Source organism: Leptonychotes weddellii, chromosome 13, assembly GCF_054177405.1.
Source record: "Leptonychotes weddellii isolate Sample4059 chromosome 13, ASM5417740v2, whole genome shotgun sequence".
NCBI lineage: Eukaryota > Metazoa > Chordata > Mammalia > Carnivora > Phocidae > Leptonychotes > Leptonychotes weddellii.
The window spans coordinates 58,866,638-58,891,607 of NC_138381.1; the positions used below are offsets into that span (position 1 = coordinate 58,866,638).

Sequence of the window (24,970 nt, forward strand, 5' to 3'; positions counted from 1 at the left end):
CCAGCCTAGCCCCCGCTTTTTCCCTGTAGTTGAAATCCCGTGCTGGTACATACCATTGGGAACTCAGCCAGCTACTTCATTTCAAAGACCAAGTGGAAAAATGGCATGTTTCCCTGGGCTGAGGCAACCAAACCAGATTGCCACATGACTTGGCCGTGGGCTGGAGTTGGGCCAGGCCACGGAGTGCTAATGCCGTCGCTCCTGATGAGACTGGAGGAAGGAGGCCCCTCACTTAGGGGCCCACTACCTCACAGCCGCTCGCCCGTTCTGGATTCTTAGTTTGAAGAAATCTTAGTTTGCTGCCTTCTGAGGGGGCACTGAATGGGGCCGTGCCTAAGAGTCTGCCTCGGGGAACAACTGGCTCTGCGGAACTAGGGATCCCCTGGAAGCGCTGCTGACCCGCCCCTTCCCAGACAACCCCTTCTGCCTTGGGAGCCTTCGAGAAAAAAAAGAAAGAAAACTAGTCTTTTCAGAGAAGCATGTGGTTTTGAAACTGACAAAGCCACGCTTGGCTCAGATTTGGGGGATTAAATTGGACTGACAGCTTCCAGCGTAAACCGCACGTGATTTAGAGTAAATGACCAAGGAAGGTGCTCAGCAAAAAAAAAAAAAGAAAAATTCACCAGCCAGGCCGGGAGGTGGGGTCCCATGTGCTGCTTCAGTGGCCCGTGACAGGGGCCCCTCTGGAGCCAACTTCCTGCCACCCCTGGAAGACCTGACAGGGCCAGCTTGTCCTTGGGCACACTCAGAGCCCTCCTGCCCCCTGGCACTGGTCCCATGCTTAATCCTGGGCTGAGCCCAGGCCACAGTGACAAAGCAGGATGTTCCCACCTGCAAGGAGCTCAGGAGGGAGGGCAGATGAGCCGCGGCCCCAAGCTTTGTGATCCAGGCAGGGGTCCACTTGAGAGATGGGGAATGGGGCCCAGTGGCACCAGCTGACCCTCCTCCCGCCCACAGCACAGTGAGCGTGCAGGACATCCAGGAGCACCTGGCCCAGGGCCACGTGGCCATTGTGCTGGTGAACTCTGGGGTACTGCACTGCGACCTCTGTTCCAGTCCCGTCAAGTACTGCTGCTTCGCCCCCAGTGGCCACCGCTGCTTCTGCCGCACCCCCGACTACCAGGGCCACTTCATCGTGCTACGTGGCTACAACCGGGCCACTGGCTGCATCTTCTACAACAACCCAGCCTACGCCGACCGTGAGTGCTGGGCTGGCTGGGGACAGCGGGTGGGGCAGGCTGCATTCACCGTCCAGGCCCCGTGACTCCTTCTCATGCGACCCGGTGGCCAAGACTTCCCTCGCTGCCTTTCCCCCAAAGCCTCGGCTCCTCCTGGGCTCCTGTCATCTGTGCCACTCCTCTGGCCACACACAGACTAGCCATACACCTGAGGCCATACCGGCCTCCACACCCCAGTCATTGCGACACCAGGTTAGGCCATCTGTCCCTCCCACACCACCAGCCCTACCCCACTGCCCAGGGCCCCACCTCATTCTTACTCTGCAGTTTCCTCCCCCCGCAGCTCCCTCACTGCAGCCTTCCCAGGACAGCCAGCAAGCACACTCATCAGAAAGGAAAGTCTGCCCAGTCCCAGCTCCTGCTCCAGATGCAGCAAGGGCTCCCCACCGCCCTGGGGACTGGAAAGGACTGCCCCGACTCTAGCAGACTTACCCCATGTGTCCTCAAGCATGTTTCTTCCCCTCTGGGCCTCACCTCCATCTGCTAAACTGGGGGGAGGGTCAGAGAATGAGTTCATGAAGGCTAAAGTAGGCAAGGAAGGCTTCCTGTGGGTGGAAGACGAGTGGCAGAGGGTGGCCAGGCAGGTGGGACATGGCCAGAGCTCCCCCAGCTCCCCTGAGCGTCAGCGAGGCAGGTATAGTCCCCCGCCCTCTGACCCCACTCTGCCCTTCCTGCCCCCAGCAGGAATGTGCAGCACCAGCATCAGTAACTTCGAGGAAGCCAGAACAAGTTATGGCACAGATGAGGACATCCTCTTTGTCTACTTGGACAGCTGACAGCGGGAGCCTGGTGTGCCCAGGCCCTCACACCCTGCCCCACCCGAGCCGGGCCAACTCAGGAGGCCTTGGCCCAGGCCCCGAGCTGCTGGGGCTTGGATGCAGAACTGCAGCCTTGACCCGTGTGACAAAGCCCCAGGGATTTCTTAGAGCCTGAGGCATGCGTGCTTTGTCTGCCAGCGTCACGCGTGTCGTCATGCCACTTAGCCTACGCACCTGCTGGTTGCTGGAGGCGTCCCCAGAGCATCTGAGTAGAGCCTCCCCTAGGACCCCAAGCCTGACTTGAACTGTGCCCAGAGGACTTCCAGCCCTCTGGGTGCCCTTGTTGCCTGTGAACCAGACCCAGGGCAGGGGAGAAGCCTGAGCTCATCTCCCCACAGACCTGGGGGTTGAGCCCTGGAGATGCCACTCGTCAGGATGGTGTCCGTGTGTTTGGAGACCATGTAGCCAACCCCGGCCCCCAGGGCTGTAGACTACTCCAGGCCTTGCTAGGAACTGCCCTCCCCCCTCCCCCCCAGAAGTGCTGTAGACCTCCCTGTGCCCTTTGGTGGATGCCGCCGCTCCCTCCCACCTCCCAGGGGACCCAAGTTCCTGTGGCTGGTTGCAAGGCTTCTGGGCCCTGGGGAAGGCTGGGCCTCAGGCTGAAAGGACGCTGAGCCCTCCCCCCGCAGCCTGCAGGTACTATAGCACTGTAGTTTGGAGGGCCCTCGGGAGTAGACAGGGCCCTGGCTCTTGCTAGCTAGCAGTGCTGAGTGTACTCCAAGAATGCCTGACCTGGAGGGCCAGGTGCAGCCGCCTGGGTCCCAAAGGTCCCCCCAACCCGTGAGCCTTCCTAACACTAGCCTAAGCCCCGACAGTGGGGCCCATTCTCTGGGTGTGGGGAGCCCCAGGCCTCACAGGCCTGGGGGCTGGGGTGCTGGGGCCTGCACTCCTGAGGCAGTGGTGGGAGACCGCCTGTGGCCTCCCACCCCCCCTAATCCTCATGCCAGGACCTTTTGCACAGAATGTTGGGTCTCTCCTGTCCTGACAGAAGGGTGGCACCTGCCCAGGGTCACACAGCACTGCACGTAACATGGACTAGAGCTGTTTCCTTCTTTCTGTTTTTTTCTTTCTTGGTGGGTGTAGGGGGTTGTTTGGTTTTTTGTTTTTGTTGGTTTTTTTTTTGCGATTTAAGTTTTTCACTTGTGGGGAGTGAGAGTCACCCTCAAGTAAGACAATAATAGTGAGATTGCAGGTACTTTGGAACCACTGACACCTCTCTTCACAGAGCAGATAAGCCAGCCCAAGTTCTCTTCCAAAGAGAAAGGGACTCAGGGCTGGCGGGCTGAGAGCCAGGGCCCCTCACCTTACGGATAAAAACTGGCCATCAGTCTCGGGGGAGTTTGTCCAGGACAGTGGTGGGGTTGGGTCTCGAACCTAGGTCTGCACCTAAAAGCTAAGGGAACTGGATCATTCCCAAAGGGGCCAAGGACACCCACCCCTCATGAGCTGTCCCTGGCAAAGGAGCAGGGCTGTCCCAGCAGCCACACTGCCCCTGTACCCCTGTGTCTTGGTCTTCTGTTGCCCAAGGCATGTCGCGGTGGTAGCCGCTACCCTCTGGACTGCAAACCATGCCCAGCATCTGTTCCCACCAGCCGGCTGACACCTCCCCACCATGGCTGCTCTGAGGGGCAGAGGTGGGCTCTGCTTACGAGGGCTGTCAGACCATCCAGCCGTATTGCTCCTCAACACCAGATGCAGCCTTCGGCCCAGAGGGAGGCGCTGTTAGCTGGTTAGCTGCCAGTTAGCCACCCTGGTTTCAGGGACTAGCGGTGTCTTCAGACTGGTCTTCTCTCTTTTGCCTTAATGTTGGGTGGCCCAAGATCCCCAGGGAGCTCCAGTTTCACGCCCAAGAATACCACATGCGGCAGCTGTGGGGTTTGGGCACCCTCAGGAAAGATCTGGCTCAAATTGTGGTGAGAATAGACACATCAAGGAAAAAGGAAAGCAATGAGGAAGTGAAGCTTTGGATGACGGGGAGCAGCCTCCACAGAGAGCGGTCACAGCACCTCAGTCCATCACACGGCATGTAGAAACACTCAGTCCCTGGGCAAGCCGCAAGTTGGAGGTCACCCACCCGGAAGAATAACAAGAAAGCTACCCGTGCCTGAGACAGTGCCATCTGCCCGGGAGGGTCATGGGGGTGGAACGCAAACGTAAAGGCGTTCTTGCACACGTCCTGAACACAAGGCTGGAGAAAGCCCAGACTTCAGGAACTTCTGCCCATAGCACTTGGCACCCATGACCCCTGTCCACATGCTGGGGGCCCAGCAAAGCCACACTGGACACTTGGTTTTGTTCACTCCAGCTGCACAGGGACAAAAGGGATCTTTTGCATTGCAGAGATTTTCTACATATATATATGTATATATATATATACATATATATATTTTGTTTGTAATGAGCCATTCTCAATAAACATTATTCTCACTGCAAAATCAATGGCATTCCCTGTCCCGCTTTTGTGAATTCTTGTTTCCCTCCCAAATTCTCAGCTTGAGCACGTGCGAATCCAGGTCCTTGACCTGCCATGCCAGGTTTTAGCTGGGACTAGAATCCTGTTTACTGCTTTTCAGTTCTGCCTCCCTCCTGATGCTTGTGCAGGGCTTAGGTAGGCACTGGTGGAGATGGAAGGGCCTCAGAGCTGAGGTGGATGGCGGTTCTTGAAGAGGGCATGGAGCGCAGACAGCCTCGGGCAGGAGGAGGGTCTGGGGGGATGTGGAATCGAATGAGAGGGACAGTGGGGCCCACGGGAGGCAATAGAGTGGGGAGCCCTGCCGGCAGGACTCCAGCCCTCCCTGTACCTTCCACCCCCAATCAGCAGCTCCCCTTATTTGCTAGCTATTGGGCTCTTCTAGTGTTACATTTGATAAGAATTCTATTTCTGAAAAAGGAAGTGTTTGGAAATCCTACCTTACCTGGCAGCCTCAGACCTGCCCCAGGTCCCACAGGGAGCTGACAGAGCCAGAACTGACTTCTTGGGTAGGGTCTCAGTCTCTGGCCTCTGTTCTCGTCCTGACTGACTGCTGCTCTGCGGGAGAAAAGTGAAGATGAGGGAGGTGTTGAAATGGGGGGCCAAATATGGATGAGGTAGCGAGTACTGGGTAGAGTTGGCTGCCCAGAGCATGCAGGGTGAGGATAGCGGAGGACAGGCTAAGGATTCCTGGGAGGGGCCCCGCTGGGAGCCAAGGGGCCAGGCCAGAAGGGAAAACTGGGTACAGCCGAACAGGTGCCTATGGCCCGGGGTCTCTCAAGCTGTTGGCCAGGGCTGCAGTCACCTCAGGGTTTAACATACTGGAGCGTCTGCTTCCAAGCTCACTGACAGGGCTGCTGGCCATAGGCTGCCTGGGTGTCCTCATGATAGAGCAGGTGGTAAAGACATGGAGGGAGGGAGAAAGAGGGAGGGAGGGAGAGATTGAGAGGGAGGGAGAAAAGAAGCACCCAGTATGGAAGCCACAGCTTTTTAATAAGCTAATCTCAGAAATGACATCCTATCATTTCTGCAATACTCTATTTAGATAGTTAGAAGTGCATCAGTTAAGTCCAGCATACACCAGGGATTTACACAGGATATACCACGAGGCAAGGATCACTGGACGTCTGGTGGTTACGTTTTTTAAATCTTAGAACAGAGCTAGGAACACCCCTGGAGACGTCCCAGCTAGCACATCCTGAGGCGTGCCCTTCAGAATACCAATGGTGAGAAGTTCTGTATAATGGGGTGCCCTGGTCAGGTCAGTTTGGCAAATACTGCACGCTACAGCCCCCTCCGGGGGATTTAAGAAGTGCAGAAAAGGCTCTGTATAATCCTGCAGCAAGGGGACTCCCTTCATTTATGGTTTCCCCAAATTCCTTAGCCACAGCTGTTCTTGAGTAACACTGTTACTCTGTGAAATATGCTAGCACTTGGGTAACCATTGGTCTAGTCCAAGGGGGAGAGTGCAGCCCAGAGAGGGGAGCAACTGGCCCAAGGTCATCACTCAGTGAGCTATAGACAGAGCTAGACCCCAACCCACCAGTGCTACTTTCCCAACCTTCAGCCCTGACCATAGTCCAAAGTAACCCTGGTGGCCCTGTAGGGGCGAGCCAATGCCAGAAGAGCCAGGAAGTGAACTCTTGAGTTCTGGAGCTGGAGATGGGCTGCCACAGGACCCTGGGGTTCTGCCTCCAGGTAGAAAGCCTGGCATGTGGCCCCAGTACTCTGGAAGAGCACAGATCCTGCTCTCCTTGCTGACTTGTCTCAAGCTACAGTATCCAAGAACACACATCACGGACTTGCCCCCACCCTCCAGAGTCAGAACAGAATTGAGTAAACCAGGAAGATACTGAGACATCATCCTGCTGTGCTGCTGGTCCCAGGGGCCAAGTGATGGGACCAGCATGGACTTAAGAGTTCATGGGAAAGCCTCAGTGCCAGGAAATGGAGGCTGACACTCCCATGGGCCCAGCGCGGTGGCCTCTCCAGTGACTTCTCCGTCCTCCCCAGGCCCCTCCCCTGCCCGTCTCCCTCCTCTGTGTCTCGCCCTGGCTGCCTGCCCCGACATGCATCCTGAATACTGCTTCCTGAGGATCTGCCCCCAGCCCCTGGGTTTCCCCCAGAACCAAGGGATCTGGTGAGCCAGTCTCCCCAAGCTGTTTGGGGCCCCTTGATTTACAAGGGTTACATTACAGTAATGTCCACAGCTCAAAACAGACCCATTAGGCAGCCAAGTTGGCCTCCTTTCTATATCTCTCACCCACCAAAGTCCTTTCTTTCCTCAGGGCTCTGCTCAATGTCACCCCTTTTAAAGGAGTACCTTTTTCCACACCCCTCAGCCACATCATCCTGTCTGTCTCCACTACTGTAGCCCCCAGCCCTTGACACCTAGTAGATGCTTGATAAAGTATGTGAATGAGTGGTCAGTGGCAGATTTTTAATGATGCCTGTTTTAGTGGCTTTCTTGTACTTTTCAGAATCAGAGGTCACCATTCAGGGGAAGGTTGCATTTGAACCTATGATGTTATGCAGAATTCAGCAGACACTCTCTCTTACGAGGATGAGTGGGAGGATGAAGCCCCCCCGCCCCCCACTAGTGGCTACATTTCTGCACATCTCATGAGCAGAGGCACTGGCTATTCATTCTGAACCAACTTCTCAAGAATGTTTGTATAGCAAGTAGCCTTGGAAGACATGAAGTATCTCCCTTCAGGGCCACAGACAGGCAGATACATTGCCCGTTATAAAAGATTTGGGCTCTTGGGGCGCCTGGGTGGCTCAGTCGTTAAGTGTCTGCCTTCGGCTCAGGTCACAATCCCAGGGTCCTGGGATCGAGCCCCGCATCGGGCTCCCTGCTCCGCGGGAAGCCTGCTTCTCCCTCTCCCACTCCCCCTGCTGTGTTCCCTCTCTCGCTGTGTCTCTCTGTCAAATAAATAAATAAAATCTTTTAAAAAAAGAAAAAAGATTTGGGCTCTTTAAACTCAGGGCTCCTCTCCTGTAACACAACCCATCGCACGTGCAAGCGTCCCTGGCTTTCTTGGGAACTGGGACTTCGAGAATCTGCAGGACAATGCGGTACTCTACCTGGATGGTGCACTGGTTGTTGCTAACTCCCTGTGGGCAGCCTGTGGGCAGGAGGCATCCTGCACTATCTGGTGGTCAGTTTCATGTCTGCCCCATTGTAACAACTAGTAGTAAGTCTCGTCCTGGTTGGGCAGATGGCTGTGACCCCTTTCAAACAACAGTTACAGAGATGCACACCTACGTGGAACCTGAAGGGTAGGAAATTCAAAACAGCTGTGGGAGGAAAGCAGGTGGATCATTGGAACCTTCGCCGGTTTGCTTGAGCAATGAGGGATTGGAGCATGTAGTGCTTGCCAAGAAGGAATGTCACAGTTGGCCCTCTGCCAGCTCAGTGCTTCCTGCATTCTTTCATGCCAAACTTAACTCCACTAGGAGACAATCGTAAAGGGTCCCAGAGGTTTTTTTTGCAGTGGGTTCAGGGTGCTGAAAAGAGCTTTGGTTCTCTTAGATTCCCATGAGACAAATTCCTATAGAAAGTCGTAGAAGAAGTACTGACCAGTATTTGGGCTCTTACTACCTCCAATTGGGTTTGCAATGCTGATGAAGGTAACTGATAATGAGAAATGGGCCCCACCCTGGAATGCCTCCTCAAGAATCAACTTAAAAAGGTTTCTAAGTCGGCCTCCTTCACTCCTTCTTGGCCCACACTTTCTCATACAGCAGTTTGGATTTGGGGATTCAGACTTGATGATTCCTAGGCATGTTGCTTCTTTTTTTTTTTTCCTAAGAGCAACTCTAGGCCAGCCTGGTTGCCACATGTTCTAAAGTGACAGCCAAGGGGTGTCTGGGTGGTTCAGTCCATTAAGCGTTCAACTCTTGATTTTGGCTCAGGTCACGATCTCAGTGTTGTGAAATTGAGCCCCACTTGGGGCTCCCCGCTGGGCATAGACTACTTAAGATTCTCTCTCTCTCCCTCTCCCTTTGCTCCTCCCTCTGCTCACGTGCTCTCACTCATTCTCTCTCTCTCTCAAATAAATAAATAACTTAAAAAAAAAAAATCAAGTGACAGCCCAGCTAAAAGGAGGCCTAGAGGGCTTCAAACTTGATTTTAGTTCAGCTGCTTGGATTCTCTTGTTGGACTGACCTGGCCATAAGTCATAAGAACAATGGCCACTAGGGTAAGTATATTGTTTGCCAAGACCCACTACGGTGACCCATGGAGGATGAAGTTGGAAAAATAACAGGTCTGGTGCATTTTATAAAAATGCCCTTGTTCCTCTTGCCCCTGGCCCTTCCAAACAAAGGCTAGGGGGTTGAGAAAGGGGTAACTGGGAAGGTGGTCTCAGCTATTGGAATTCACACTGACTTTGGAGGAGGAACAGCAACTTTGACACCTAGATAGGAAACAGCTTAGATTCTAGGAGCTAGGTAGGGAGGAGCACTAATCATTAATGATTTTTGTCTTCCATAATTGCCTCTGGAGCCTTCACTATGAAAAATGCCCCAGTGTGGCACTCCCAGACTTTTGTAAGCATGTTAAATATAACTGATTGCAGGCGTTTGCCTTCTTCCCAACCAGATGGTTTTGATCACAGCTTGATCACCATTCCTAATTAACCTTACCAGAAGCCTGTTGGAAACACAACACAGGGGATGTCCCTGGCTCCTGCATCTCCCAGGAAAAACAACCATAATACCGCCAGATGTCTTCCCAACCCCTATCCTCATAGAACTCATTCAGCCATTCTGGGAAGAAGGCAAATGTCACCCAGCTGGTGGCATGGGCAAACAGGATAGATTGGCCTGATTACCTTCAGGCAGTCCTTCCAAAAACAAGGATTAGATTTAATTATTCAAACTAACTGGGAAACCTAAGGCCTACCAGCTGGTCAGGAGGCCACACTGGAGATGTAATCAACCTGTGCCCTGACTTATATAGGTCCTACTTGGGAAACCCCAACACTTGTGAAGAACACTTTCTAGGCGCACCACGTGTGCCCTGCTGACTGTTCTTGTATGGAGGCCAGGCAGTAACTTGCCAACCTCCCCCAGAATAGTGTCTTGGATCTTCATGCTGGTCATAGGCCAGAATCCATGGAATTACTGCCAAATCCAATGTCATCAAGATTTCTGTGTGGTGTTTTGTTTTTTGTGGTTTTTTTTAGGTATTGTATAGTGTTAGCTCTTACACTTAGGTCTTTGGTCCATTCAATTGTTGAAGCACATACCACCAATAGATCAGGTTGCCCACAGACAATTGTGGAGATCCCGCTAAAATGAGTTACTAAGGGGAGCTTCCTGAACCAGTAACTGACTCGTTATTTATGTGCACTCTGTGGGCAGATATCCCCATGATGGTAGTCATCTGATTAGAAAAGGTGATACAACATTTGCCCCCAATTTTAGCTGAAGCAATCAGGGTTTCCACCTTGGCCCTGGAGGGCATTTCAGATCAGTGTTAGATCACTGGCTAGGTTGGTATAGATAATAGAGTTGCCTAGACTTTCTCCAAGGTAGGCCAAGGTAGAGATTGGGCAATATCTAATATATCCTGCCATACCTGGATTAATGGTCTAGGCCAAGTGGAAAGGTCAATATTTGAGACAGCCACTTGACATTCTAAGGTAGACCTTGATGGTTCGTGGGGTTTGTCCATCCTGTTGGGTTGAGGACCCTGGGAAGTAGGACGGAGGGTAATTTGCAGGTTGGGCTTGTTCTGCTCCTTGAAGTTCTGTGGATAAAATTGATGAACTCCTACAAGAAAAATGGAACTGATTTGGTCCAGCCTCTGTTAGTCAAATTAATCAGAGTGTCTGATAGAGTAGTACACTCATGGGGAAATTGCCAGAAGTCAAGATGATGCAGAAATGAGAAATGGATATTGGTTGGAAGTTATTGCTACAGGTCTCTCACTTTTCTCAAATTTCTGCATGACGCATGAGCTAGAACCATGAATGCCTTTGTCCTGGACTGTCTTTCCAAAGATGTTTGCAGAACCAACAGCCTTAGAAGATAGAGCTGTCTCCCTCTGGAGCAAAGTGCGGGTGTTCTTCCAACCTTGGTAGACAGAGATAGTGTCTGCCTTTAGAGCAAAGGGCAGGCATGCTTTACTTTCCAGTATGAAAGATTTCAATTCTCTAAGCTCTTCTCCCTCTTTCCCTTTCTCTTTTTAATGCAACCCACTGCGCATGCAGGAGTCTCTTGACCCTCTTTTGTCTTGTCCTGGGGGAATTGGGGCTCAGGGAACTGCAAGATGGTGCTGGTACTCTGGCTGCTTCTACTGCTGTCCTAAGCTCCTTTGTCTCTGAGGAATGCTGTGTCTTCTGCTAGCATCCATGAAACTGAGGTCAGCTAAGTTGTCAGCTTCCAAACAGGGTAAGAGCTCAGATTCTTCCCAGTTCCTGACAAGATGTTCGTGTTTCTTTAACACAGTGAATTCTGTTTCTTAGAACTTATCCTAAAGGAAACAATAGAATTAAGACTAACTTAGCCATTAATCCTTTTAATATGCTGCTGGATTCAGTTTACTAGTACAGTTGACCCTCAAACAACACAGGTTTGAACCACACAGGTCCACTTATATGTGGATTTTTTTGGGGGGTGGGATATAGTACAGTACTGTATATGTATTTTCCTGAGGATTTTCTTAATATTTTCTTTTCTCTAGCTTACTTTATTCTAAGAATATAGTATATAATACATATAACATATGAAATATGTATTCGTCAACTGTTTATGTTGTTGGTAAGGCTTCTGATGAGAGTAAGCTATTAGTAGTTAAGGTTTGGGGAGTCGATAGTCATACATGGATTTTTGACTGTGTAGGGAGTTGGTGCCCCTATCTAACCCTTGCATTGTTCAAGGGTCAACTGTACTTTGCTGAGGAGTTTTGCATCAATATTCATAAAGGATATTGCTCTGTAGTTTTGTTTTCTTGCAGTGTCTTTGTCTGGCTTTGATGTTAACGTAATGTTGGCCTCAATGAGTTAAGAAGTGCTCCCTCCTCTTCAATTTTTTGGAAGAATTCGAGGATTGGTTTTAGTTCTTTCTTTCTGTTTATTTTTTAACAGCTTATTATTTATTTAGTAATCTCTACACCCAATGTGGGGCTGGAGCTCATGACCCTGAGATCAAAAGTTGCATGCTCTTCTGACTGAGCCAGCTGGGTGCCCTGGTGTTAGTTCTTCTTTAAATGTTTGATAGAATTCACCAGTGGAGCCCCCAGGTCCAGTGCTTTCCTTTGTTAGGGGGGTTTTGATTACTCATTATGGGTTTTGATTACTAGTTACGGGTCTATTCGGATTTTCTATTTCTTCATGATTCAGTCTTGGTAGTTCATGTTTCTAGGAATCTGTCCACTTCATCTAGGTTGTCCGATGTGTTCACAGACAATCGTGTTGGTTTGCAAATGTGGGAGCTCCCCAGGTGAAATCTGAAACTGGCCCCCATACATGGAGGACAAGGAGAGACTGAAGAAAGACGCAGACCTTCCCAGATTGTAGGTGACAGTTTTAATAAGCAAGGCCACTTACATATGAGGCTCGTCTCGAGTGGCCACAAGACAAGTAAATCTCTGCACGTGTCCACCAGAATCTTAAGAGCTCATATAGAAATCTTAACGGGGTTCAGTCACATATACTGCCCAGATGGTCTTAATAATATATTACTCTCTCAAGCTGTGTCTTTGAAGTAGCTCCTAGTGTAGCAACAGTGGGCAGAACGTACATTCCAAGGATGGGGGGAAGCAGCGGGGGAGGGAAGGAGCCTCTGATTGCCTGGGTCCAGCTCATGGGTCAACCGGCAATCACATGCTCTTGGTGACCTCCTCTAACAAATTGTTCATAGTACTCTTATAATCCTTTTTATTTCTGTAGAATCAGTAGTGATGTCTCCACTTTCATTTCTGATTTTGGTAATTTGAGTCTTCCCTTTTTTTCTCACTCAAGCTAAAGGTTTGTCAATTTTGTTGGTCTTTTTGAAGAAACAACTTTTGTTTTCATTGCTCTTCTCTATTGTTTCTCTATTCTCTATTTTATTTCTCTCTGCTCTAATCTTTATTATTTCCTCGCTCCTGTTACCTTGGGTTTAGTTTGTTCTTCTTTTTCTAGTTCCTTAAGATGTAAAATTCGGTTGTTGATTTGAAATCCTTCTTTTTAAAATTTTTATTTTATTTTTTTAGATAAACTCTAAGCCCAGTGTGGAGCTTGATTTCATGACCCCAAGATTAAGAGTCACCTGCTCTACAAATTGAGCCAGTCAGGTGCCTGCTTTTTTTTTTTTTTGTAAAGATTTTATTTATTTGACAGACAGAGACACAGCGAGAGAGGGAACACAAGCAGGGGGAGTGGGAGAGGGAGAAGCAGACTCCCCGCTGAGCAGGGAGCCTCATGCGGGACTCGATCCCAGGACCCCGGGACCATGACCTGAGCTGAAGGCAGATGCTTAACGACTGAGCCACCCAGGCGCCCACCTGCCTTCTTCTTTTTTAATGTAAGTGTTTATAGCTATACATTTCCCTCTTGCACTGCTTTCACTGCATCGTACAAGTTTGGGTATGTTTTGTTATTGTTTTCATTTGTAGACATTTTCTAATTTCCTTTGTGATTTTAATCCATCGGTTGTTCAAAAATGTGTGGTTTAATTTTCACATATTTTTGAATTTTCCTTCTGCTACTTATTTCTAGTTTCATTCCATTCTGATTGAAAAAGATACTTCATATGATTTCAATCTTTTAAAAATTTATCACGACTGGGCGCCTGGGTGGCTCAGTTGGTTAGGCGACTGCCTTCGGCTCAGGTCATGATCCCGGAGTCCTGGGATCGAGTCCCACATCGGGCTCCCGGCTCGTCGGAGAGCCTGCTTCTCCCTCTGACCCTATCCCCTCTCATGCTGTTTCTCTCTCTCTCTCTCTCTCAAATAAATAAATAAATAAAATCTTTAAAAAAAAATTTATCACGACTTGTTTTGTGGCCTAACATGTTATCTATCCTGGAGAATGTCTTTGCCTTTTTTCCTGTCAGGCACACTGTGGCTTGGCACCGTTCTCCCCTGGTAACCCAGATTCTAGCAATAAAGCCATGGGCTGGCAGGAATGCTGTCTGCAGAGCTGGAGAGCCCCTCAAAAGCCTCAAACCCAGTCACCTCTCATCTTAGAGGTGAGAAAACTGAGGCTCAGAGGATCAGAGGCTTCACCCATGGGCCACAGGCCCTGTACACTAAACCACTGCAACTTCCCTTCCGTGGCATCAGCAATGATCACACAGAAACAAAAACTTCCACCCTAGGTTCAGTCAACAAATGTTTGCCGAGCATCTAAACATGAGTTAAACCCTCAAATGAGTCCATGTGTGCAGGGCCCATCTACTCTAAGGCAGACCTGAACATTTTGATTTTAGGCAGTGAGAGGTATAGAGAATCAAATCCTTTCTGGTGTGTTAGTGCCCATTTCATAAATGCACCAACTTGTTATCTAAGCTGGCTTCTGTATTAGGTTGACTACACGCTCCTTTTACAAACCACAGGCACAAAAGTTGTGGACACTGAAGGCCAGACAGAAAAGCTCACTGTATCTGCAGGGCTGGATTCTGTGAAAAATAAGTACAAAGGGGGCTTTTACATGAAGCGAAAAGTCTGTGGCTCAGAGAGGCTAAGGGGGTTAACACAGAGGGATGGCCAGGCAGTTCCAACCAGGTTTTTCTCCCCAGGTGGCTGTCCAGGAGCACCCCGGCCCTGACATGGGATTGGTTCATGCAATTCAGCTGTTGGGCCAGGGAAGGAATGAGCTGCCTTCTCTGACCGGGCACAGTAAGGGTAGAACCAGAGGACCCCACTCCCACCTCCAACACTGTGGCCGACTGTGGAGGTTTGAGACTTCACAGTTGGGACTCTTGTTTTAGAAAATATGTATTTATTTGAGAGAGAGAGAGCAAGCAGGGGGAAGGGCAGAGAGAGAGGGGGAGAGAGAGAATCTCAAGCAGCCTCTCTGCTGAGCACGGAGCCCAACTCAGGGCTGGATGTCATGACCTTGAGATCATGACCCTGAGATCATGACCTCAGCTGAAACCAAGAGTCAGTCACTCAACCGACTGAGTCACCCAGGTGCTCTCAGCACAGGTGGGACTTTTGCTGTGTGATGCAAGGAACAGAGCCCACATAGGCTCCCTGGCCCATCTAGTCTATGCCTCACCACTGTCCTGTGACATAAAGCAGAAGAGGGGATATGGTCCCACTTTACAGATGTGGAAGCCAAGGTGCAGAGAGGTGAGTAACCTGCTATGTCAGTCAGGCAATCAGTGCTCAATCAGAGAGGCAGAATCAACAGGGAATGCAGATATATTTATATATACAGGAGATACATACATATACATATATATATATACACACACACACACACACGCATATATATATAAAGATACAAAGAGATTTAGTGCAAGGAATTGCCTTACATGATGATGGGGGCTGGTTAGCCAAGCCTAAAATCCAGATGGGACAGGCCACCAGGAATGGCAGGCTGAGACTCGGGGGGCACAGACTGATGGTCTGCTCTCTCTATAAATCTCTATTGCTACATCATACCATGGACTACCATGGCCCCCTTTAACACTGCAAATAGTCATGAGTGCCTTTAAATGAAACAAATTAGAGAAGAATTCCAGAAAACCTAGCACCAATGCAGAAAACTCATCCTGAAGATTAGAAGCAGAACAGTAGGATATATATTAAGAGATTTATTGCAAGGCATTGATTTAAGTGATTGTGGGGGCTGGAGAGACAAGTCTGAAATCTGTAGGGCAGGTGATCAGGAAAAACAAATGGGATCTCTCAGGCACATAGGGGTGGGGGAAGCTGCTATCCACAGGCAGAATTTCTTCTTCATCGGGGAAGCCTCAGCTCTCCTCCTGAGGGCCTTTTGACTGATTGAATCAGGCCTACCTGGATTATCTAGAATAATCTCACTTGCTTAGTTGACTGGTTATGGACTTTAATCACATCTACAAAATACCTTCATAGCAACACCCAGATCAGCGTCTGATTGAATATGTTGGGACAGAGCCATGTTGACACATCCAGTGACTGTCTCCCCTGCCCACAGCCACCCAATAGCTCAATGACTCTGGATCAGCCTCAGCTTCCCCTACTTGCACATACGCTCCCACCCTTACCCTCAGGTTGCCGACGGTCTAAACAGAGGAAGAGAGGAACCTCAGAACTAGGGCATCCCATGTGTCTAAGTGCAAATCCACCTGCACCATCAGTGCCTGAGATTTTTTTTTTTAATGGAGGTAAAATTCACATGACATAGATTTAGCCGTTTTAAAGTATACAATTCAGTGGCATTTCACATGGGTACTTTCACAGTGTTGTGTAACCATCACTTCTGTGTAGGCCCAAAACATTTCATCAGCCAGGAAGGAAACCTCATACCCACTGCAGTTACTCTTCAATCTACCCTCCCCGCCTGGAACATTTTTAAACCAACAGTGTTATCAGGACATCATCAGGGGGAACTTGGGCTTTTGTAAAGCCTGATGTACTTGCAGAGGTGCCCTCCTTGGCGGGCAGGGGCTAAAATCCAGCTACTCTTTCACAACATTGGGGCTGTAGTTGGGTTTGACGGCTTCAGCGAGCTCCTGAGCGTACATCTCATATCTGCCGGTCATCTGAAAGCAAAACACAGGCAGATTCCGGTTTACTCACCACCACCTCTTGCCACTAGAGGGCAGCCATGGGACAGAAATTTGTCAGGAAGGCCAGCGGGAGGACAGGACAGTTTCAGACTATAACGTAGAGGAACAACCCCCGTGTGGCCATTGGGTACTGATTCTAGCGCTATAGCAAAGATCACAGATGCTGAGATGACTCACACACACTGGCCCCTCTTGCTGGAAGACCTCTGTGACCTGTCCTTCCAGAAGGTGTGGCCTGCCCCGAGGTAGAAGGGAAGAAGGCTGTCCTGAGGTCTTGCAGAACCCCAGAAGAACAGTCTACAGCCCAGAGAGGGGAGTGACCTGCTCCAGGTCTCCAGGCAGCAGTGGAATTTGCTGGGATTTGCACCCTGGACTCCTGGTTCTGGGTCTGGGGGAGAGTGGGGGCAGGGCTGGCAAACCTACCCAGGGTGCTCACACCCAGGCATTCCCTCCCTCCTTCCCAAAACCCCGACAGGAGCTCAGGCCCATCACCATAGTTTGGGGCGGGGTGGGGCTTTTGCATTCAAAAAGTTACCGATGAGAAAACATTCTGTTTATTGTGTGGAATCTTGCATTAATCTCAGCTTCCCAGGAAGAGGAGAGCCAAGCCAGGAGACGTTCATGTGCAATGCCTTATTTGTCTGATGAGGATCTGAGACTCAGGGAACATGCCCAAAGACCCATGCTCAGGTAAACGGGGGAGGTGATTCCTCCAGGACACGCTGGGCAAAGTCATGCAATCATGAGGACATTCATTTGCAGGTATAAGTGGGTTCTGAGTTGGTAGAAATACTGCTGGACACGAATGCAGCAAACTCCATCTGCATCCAGGATAAGAGGGCATATTCCAGGGGGCCAATGGCTGCCACCACCCCATTCCAGGAGGGTGGGCACTTCCGCTCCTCCCAGGACCCCTGGTGTCACATGTGTTAGGTCTCAAAGGCCACTTGAGACCTTCCAGTTTTACAAACAGGCATACTAAGGCCTGGGAGCAGAAAGGGCTTGCTTAGGGTGACTGAGAAAGGCCGTGGCAGAGACGGGCCTAGATTCCATTTCTATGTGTGACCCATTTCCCTCTCCTGTCAAGGCCTAGACCATGGGGCCAGGCCACAGGCAGAGCCAGACACCCACATTTATCTTGTGATAAGTGCAAATGCCTGGAAAGGAAAAAAAGGATTAGAGAAGCCGATCCACTCTATTCTCCGTTCAAATGAAATTGAGATTAATTTGTTTGAAGGCGCCCAGAATCTAAATCAGACAAGAGGAGAATTTATTAAGGTCTGCTGCTTGGGCATCATTTGACCCAGTGGCTCCTCCCTTGCACACCAGCTCTGGGAGGAAAAGACCGGGTCCTCTGCTCGGCTTGGAGCCTCATCTGGCCGCTCCTGAGAGCAACCCCAGCAGCTGTGGTTTCCAGCTCTGAGAGCAGTATAGGGGTCCAAACAGAGGAGCGGGGCAACAGCAGTGGACTCAGGGACCCACCTTGAAGTTCCAGATGTCATTCACCTGCCGGCAGAGGTTCAGGTCGAGCTCAGCAACCAGCAGCCCGTCCCGGGTGCGGGAGAGCCCGGGAGTGCGGCTGCTATCCGGGGCTGCCACGTAGCTCGAGCCGTAAAAGTAGCCAAAGTCCTGGTGAGCTTTGGAGGAGCAAAAGAAAGCATCCGTGAGCTTGTGCAGGCAGAGAGGTAGGCATATCGAGCGACACCCAGGACAAAGTGTCCGTGCCACCCTCCTCACCCTCCCGGCATCCCCGTGCCACCTCCTCAAACAACCTGCCTCCCTCCTCAGGCCTGAGGCTGAGCAAGTTCCTACAAAAGTCACCCTCACAGCCCTCACCTCTGCCCCGGAACATTCTTTTTTTTTTTTTTTTATTAAAGTTTTTTTTTTTTTATTTATTTATCTGAGAGAGAGAATGGGAGACAGAGAGCATGAGAGGGGGAGGATCAGAGGGAGAAGCAGACTCCCCGCTGAGCAGGGAGTCCGATGCGGGACTCGATCCCGGGACTCCAGGATCATGACCTGAGCTGAAGGCAGTTGCCCAACCAACTGAGCCACCCAGGTGCCCCAGCCCCGGAACATTCTTAAAGGTCATCCTTGTAGAAGTATTAGCCCTTACTCCCAACGTTAGCCACCCACAGCCCAAGGGAGTCCTATAGCTCTGCAGGGCTTCCTGTGTGATCTGCTTCCTATGGTGGCCCAACACGGTGAGCTAGAGGCTCTGCCCTCACTTGCCTTCCCAGCTGCGTCTGCTGTCCCTTCCCTCCATGCCTCGGTCCCCTCACAAGTCAGGTGGTGCTAACAGCTACGATGTAAGGAGCAGGTGGGCACAGTGCAGGGCCTAGCAGGGGCTTGGACACAGAAAGCACCCAGTGGACCTCATTTCCCTGCCTCACTGCACCTCTCTCTGCAGGGAGCTAACTGGGATTGGACACTCTGGACCTCAAGTGAGGGGATCTGGAACCCTTTTAGGAAGTGCTTTTCTGGGAAAACAGACCTGCTCAGTCCTCTCTGCCTTTTCCAGGGGATCCCCTAAGCTAGTTCTGAGACCTCCTTGGTGGGCCCTTGCCTTCCACATTCTTAGCCAGAGGTGGGACCAGTGGGTGGGGGATTCCTACTAGAGGTGAGGTGGTGTCTGCCCTCAGATCAAAACAAGCTGCGGTCTGAGGAACCCAAGGCAGTCTATGCTGATGTTCTGGGACATTTGTGCGGCTTGGGATGGGGTGTGGTGGCAGGTGAAAAGGACAAAGGAAGAGAGGGAAGGAGATGTGTAGGGTGGATAAAGCACCCCCTCTTTCAAGGGAGCCCACAAAAGGCTCTTCCATGTCTTCTAGGCCCATCTCCTTACCAGTCCCGGGGGAGGGATGGAGTCCAACCCAATACCATTCAATCCCCAATTGGGGAATGAGGTAGTCACAAGCCCAGGACCCAGCCACAGTCAGGCTCCCACACTGTGGGCCACGAAGACGAGAGGAGAGCACCCCTCCGACAATGGGTCACATGTGCAGACCACAGTCTGTGGGGTAGACCCTGCCCGGAGGGGGCAGACAGAGAAGGGGACAGTGAGGCCCACGCCTCACCTGCAGCCAACCACAGAAATTCCTGGAACATACCTTTCTTCCCATCTCCAGACGTAAACTCGTTCGGGAAGCACTCCTGTGAAACAAAACCGAGGTGAGACAAACCCGCAAAGTCCGGCTGAGGGGGCCTCAGGGGAGCAAGTTACAGGCAGAGAAGGAATGGCCTGTACTCGCCGGGCGATCAACAAGTACTTATGAAATGTCCCCGCTGAGTCGCCAGCACTGGGCCAACACAGGCGGCCAGCAGGGAATTTGACAGGCAAGGTAAAAACCCCGACTTTGTCTCTGCGGAGTTTATAATCTGCTGGGAGGGAAAAAAAAAAAAAAGACGTTGAGCAGAGCGGTTCTCAGGCCTGTGGAAGGCGGCTGAGGTTTGTCTGCCTGGGAAATAAAGCCCCAGCTTGGGGTCTCTGAGGGGACTAAGGGGGTGCTCACACACTGCTGTCAGAACTTCCCCCCAAAGCCTAATGGAAACAGTACCTCAAGCCGTGATGGGGTTACACAGGCTAATGAAAACACTGAGTTTCTTCATATTGCCAGAAATTGGACTGACTGACTGTAGATACCTTGATTACCCCAGCCTGAGCAGATGCTCTGATCAGTTTGACATCCGATTAATAAGAATGAGGAAGAGGATTATTACGTAACAAACGCATTGTGTTTTGTAGTCAAGTTCACTCAGTGCATGGGTCAATGGGGAAAAATATGAAACAGGAGGGGCACCTGAGTGGCTCAGTCGGTTAAGCGTCTGCCTTCAGCTCAGGTCATGATCCCGGAATCCTGGGATCAAGCCCCGCATCGGGCTCCTGCTCTGCGGAAAGCCTGCTTCTCCCTCTCCCACTCCCCCTGTTTGTGTTCCCTCTCTCGCTCTCTCTCTCTAATAAATAAATAAAATCTTTTAAAAAAATTAAAAAAAATATGAAACAGGAGACTTGGTGGGACAGGGTGAGAGCCTTCCAAAACAGTTTCAGCTACAAACCCAAATAGACAAAAACAGAAGAGAGACATAGTAATACCTTTAAAAGGAACAAACCAAGCCAGTCTCCCCTCTTCCGGGATCCTAGAATTTGTGGCATGCACACAGGGACAAGGACAAGAGGTGTGTGGTGTCCCCACCGGGGCCAGCGGACAATTGCTTCCCTTGTGGCCTTTGCTGGTTGAAGAGGCCAGGCCCCCTCTAGGCAGGCAGCTTTCCTAGCAGCTCTGTCCCCTCCCCAGCACACCTGGTTGACCAAGCCCGGGAGCCCAGCCAGACCGCGGGGACTTACCTTGCCCACTCGGTTGATGGCACAGGTGAAGCAGTGATTTGCAATGGCCGCATTTCTGGCCTCAACTGGCCACAGGGACTCACTGTGAGGGAGAAGCGAGGGGAACCAGGTGGCTGACTTCCCAGCCACACGGGCTGGGTGCTCGCTCCCGAGCTACAGCCAGGCTGCCGGCCTTCTCAGCTCTGCAGCGGGGATGGCCAGGGAGACTGGTGTGGCTGCAGGTGTCCCCAAACCCACGGGCAGGCCAGCTTGTCCCGTGCTCAAGCCCAAGCAGCCTTTTGGGGCAGGTCTGCTGCAGGCCAAAGCAGCCCTGAGCCGCAGTTTTCTTTTCTGAAACTTCCTGAAAGGGATATTGTCAGGACTGACCACACCGGTGAAGCTTCTAGAGGGGGCTGCATGGCAGAAACTCCATAACTGCTCGTTCTCTCTCCTTCCCTCCTCCTGGGTTGGGTGAGGAACTCACCTTCCGGGCCGGTCAGGGCCTCACCTGGCAAATGTCAGAAGGGAGCTGGGGGCCTAAGGGCTCATGCACAGCCCTCTGTGGGCTCCAACTGCTGCCCTAATCCCTATCCTGCTCTGTTGCCTTGCAAAGCAGTCCCCAGAGCAAACAGAGGAAACCTGAAAGGAATTTAGGTAACTGGAAAGGGTAGTAGATTCTGTAGTAGGTGTCATCTCCCCTGAGCCGGTCCCCATCTCCCAGTGCCTTCCTATTTTCCTCTCCTGAATCCCGAGACTCTAAGCAGAGGCTCCTTGGCCCTCTTACTGGCCCAGAAAGGAGGCACCACAAGGGCACAGCTGAGCTGTGGGCCTTCCTCAGTTCGGCGCCCACAAAGGTAGGATAGGATGAGAAGCGATGTCCCAACTGAAGACCCCGCCCTTCTCCGGCCCACCAACTACAATATGCCATGGAGTCCAGTGGGCCTTCTTGTCACTAATTATCTCTTGTCTGAGGAACAACATCATTAGGATTCTGGATTGACAGGTGTAATGCCCACTTGGAAACACTAAGTGACTGGGAGCAAAATGCCCTGGAATCTTTCTTCCTGTCAGTGTGCACCTGGTTTAAACCGGGAGTAGGTGGAGGGAGTGGGTGCTTGACAAGCCTAATTCTCAGGAGGATTCACGAGTCTGGAAAAAAAAAAATCACAGGCTTGATTGAGGGGACTCATTTGCTGCTTTTTTTCCCCCAGCTGCTAAGCCAAGCTGACAAAACTTTTAAGAAAGGCTTTTTATAGAAACACACCCGTAAAATGACATTTTCAGGAATTAAATAGACAGTTGCAGGGTGAGTGCCATAAAACATCTTTCTTGCAATTCTCCTGGGAGGGTACGTTGCGTAGGACTCAAACCCACAGCTGGCAATAAAACTTAGGCTCTCCAAACAAGCAAGGGAGAGGAAGCTGGAGGTTCATGAGAGCCCAGCGTGTGCGGGAATCCTGGAGAGCCCACTGGGGGCATGGGGACATCTGCCTTATTCCCAGTGTGGCTACACTAGCCCCTAAAAATAATCATGGTGGGAAGAAGACACGCATTGAAGGGATGAAGGCACGACTCTCCTATTCACACACACATGTGGCCGAAATCTTAGACCACATGGGCTGCATGGCGCCATCAGGACGACTCTGTTCATCAAAACACACTTCAATTCTATTGTGTGCTTAGAACTGTGGGACCCCCAAAATGAGTGAGAACACCCCACCAACCCACAGAGCATGTGGGAGTCGGGGGGACAGGACATGCCGGAGAAGGGATGGATGGTTCCAGAAGCCATTATTTATGTGCAGCTGGTGGGGATTTGCCTGACCTTGTGCTGAAAAACATTCACCATCAATTCCATAAATAATCATTTATCATTTTAAGAAAACCACCCAGAATCCCACCATCCTAATAAACCATCTGTTGTAATTTTTCTACACTCCACATCTATCCTTGGCAAGAAATGTTTACAGAGCTCTGACCGCAGCCTGGAAACATCTTTCTTTGCTCACAGGTTCTTGTCATGAGGCTGCATTATCTTCAGAATGACTTTTGAGTGGCTGTGCACTAACATGGAAGAGATGGGCTGAAATTTACCTAACCCTGACATTTCTCTCACCTCTAGCTCTTTTATTATTATAAATAAAGCTGCCAGAAACATCTTCATGCATACAGCCTTTTCCTCCTCTTTTAGACACTCTGTCAGGTAAAGTTTTAGGAGTATAATTATCCGGTCAAAGGGTGTGAACATTTTGGGAGCTCATGAAACATACCACTTTCCAAAGGACCTGTTACCGTTTTAACTGACAGCCTCATCATACCCTTGAAAGGCACGAGTTGGATGATTGTTGGTTGAGAAAGGAAAATCAATAATTTTTAATAAGCCTAATAGGCTGCTGAAGACGCAAGCAGTTATGTGCATATTACATTGGGGTGCTTCTGTGTGCTTAATTGGGGCTAATAAAAGCCCGACAGAATAAGGTCAGGGATGCGGCCGTCTGAGCCTGAGTCCTCAGCTTTGCCTGCCTTGGCCCAAGAGCCAGTGCAGGCAGAGATGCTCAGCGCATTGGCTTCAGGTTCCTCGAGGGACCCCTGCAGGTAGATGGCGCTTGCTGAATGCCTTACACATGGCTGGCAGGAGGAGGTTGCTCCAGGGGCCTGGTCCGGAGGTTCTGCCCAGGTCCGGATGCTGGATGACCACTAATTACCCTACGTCACAACTGCCTTTGGATTCTGTCATAGTAACCAAGCTGCCATGAGGCCCCAGGGAGATTCTTCAGGGGATGTCGAAGACGAGTTTTTTCCCCTTCTGCCCAACAGCACCCCTCCGGGACACAGACAGAAACTTCGGGTGCACGGAGGGGGCAGCTGACCTGAGGTAGCCCACTAGGTTTGCGTTCTGGCTCATTGAGGGACCTGCTGTGCAAATCAGAATGCTGTGGGGATGTCGCTCTTGAGAAGGGGGCACAGTGCTTAGAAGAAAAGGTAAAGTAAATGTCACATTCTGACCTTCAGAAGAAATTAGACTGCAATTTAGTCAAGAGAGAAGAATGACAGGGGTAGGCTGGCAGGGAACTCAAAGCTGCCCACCAGAACTGTCCCAGCTGCTCCCCACCGAGGGATCGGGGCCCTCCCCACCACCAGCGTCCCACTGCTAGGGCATTGGCAACCAGGACAACGAGAGTGAAAGCCAGCACCTCCTCATTCAGGAATCCTGCTTTGGAGGAAGTGAGTTGGGGAGAAAGATATTTGCACATAATTCCTAGAGTTCTGGTACTTGTTAATGATGCAAAACTGGAAACCACCCAAATACTCAGCCATTGGGGAAGAGAGAAGCAGCGGAAGTGCAGTCATGCTGGGTCATCTTAGCTCACCCACCATTATTAAATGAAGGGCCCCAGGGGTCTTGTGCAGGGGCCCAGGAACTGCCAGGGCCCGCCCCCCCCCACTGCCTTCATCAGGATAGATTTATCTGTTTCAGGATGAGGCTAACACCAAAACTCGTGTTAGGTGTTAGAAGAAAACACTTTGCTGGTTAAAAACAAATTTCAGAGCCACTTGGCTGATCTCTTAAGGACCCTCTCGGTTTTGATTCTCTCATTGGCTCCTTCCCTCGTCCAGGTGTCTGCCCTTCATGTGCTGGATGTCGCAGACAAGAGGCTTAGGAATCCGTGGTCCCTCTGTGAGGGAGCACAGTGGCCGTGACAGGGAAGGGGGCTAATTCTGACCAGGCACCTACTATGCTCTGGGCACTTTAGAAGAGGAACTTTTTGGAAGCCTGACAATTATGGCGTGAGTGGAGGGGGACTGTTATCCTCTCAGTGTTCAGAATAATAGCAAAGGAATAGTATTTTACAGCAAAGCAGCTCTCGGCGGGGGGGATCTTAATTGATGTTGAGTATTTTTTTTTTTTCACAGTTCTGAAATATACAACACGCAATCCCATGGCTCAGATTTATTAGACAACCTGGTGGCCTCACTTGCCTGCTACAGTTTACCAAACCCACCTCTGAACCCTGCTGCTTGGCCATGAGCCGAAGAGAGCTAGGTCCCAAGAACCCTCCCAGATCCTACTTGCTGAGAGACCTGAGTGCTCCAATGGTGGCTGAGGGGTTGAAGATGATCTCAGCCCCGTTGATGCTGTACATGAGCCAGTTGAGAGGATGGTGCCGCCCGTAGCAGATGTTCACCGCAATCCTCCCGAACTGAGTCTGGAACACGGGGTGTCCGAGGTTTCCCTCCATGTAGTAAGTTGACTGAAAAACAAAGGGCCATGTATGAAAGCCTCTGATCTGTACAATTTCTCTTTCTTTAGACCTGACAGAAAAAAAGAAAATATTGCCGGGCGCCTGGGTGGCTCAGTTGGTTAAGCGACTGCCTTCGGCTCAGGTCATGATCCTGGAGTCCC

The 24,970-nt window shown here is 50.8% G+C and overlaps 2 protein-coding genes across 5 annotated transcripts in view; one reads left to right on the forward strand and one right to left on the reverse strand.

Moving 5' to 3' along the window:
- The window catches only part of GUCD1 (guanylyl cyclase domain containing 1), a 32,998-nt gene extending 8,343 nt beyond the window's left edge, over positions 1-24,655 (forward strand). For 2 of the 4 annotated variants that reach the window (XM_006746054.3, XM_081801726.1), the window contains exons 5-6: positions 958-1,199; positions 1,920-4,495. In XM_006746054.3, coding sequence (XP_006746117.1) covers positions 958-1,199; positions 1,920-2,014 — 337 coding nt within the window. In that variant the 3' untranslated portion in view covers positions 2,015-4,495. Of the gene's footprint in view, positions 1-957; positions 1,200-1,919; positions 4,496-24,480 lie in introns of those variants that run through there. The other 2 variants (XM_081801727.1, XM_006746055.3) reach the window with 2 other exon arrangements.
- UPB1 (beta-ureidopropionase 1) overlaps positions 15,107-24,970 on the reverse strand; it is a 31,780-nt gene continuing 21,916 nt past the window's right edge. Inside the window, exons 6-10 of the mRNA XM_081801724.1 lie at positions 24,649-24,818; positions 20,587-20,668; positions 19,352-19,394; positions 17,724-17,878; positions 15,107-16,214 (exon numbers count right to left, since the gene is read on the reverse strand). Coding sequence (XP_081657850.1) covers positions 16,131-16,214; positions 17,724-17,878; positions 19,352-19,394; positions 20,587-20,668; positions 24,649-24,818 — 534 coding nt within the window. The 3' untranslated portion in view covers positions 15,107-16,130. The remainder of the gene's footprint in view (positions 16,215-17,723; positions 17,879-19,351; positions 19,395-20,586; positions 20,669-24,648; positions 24,819-24,970) is intronic.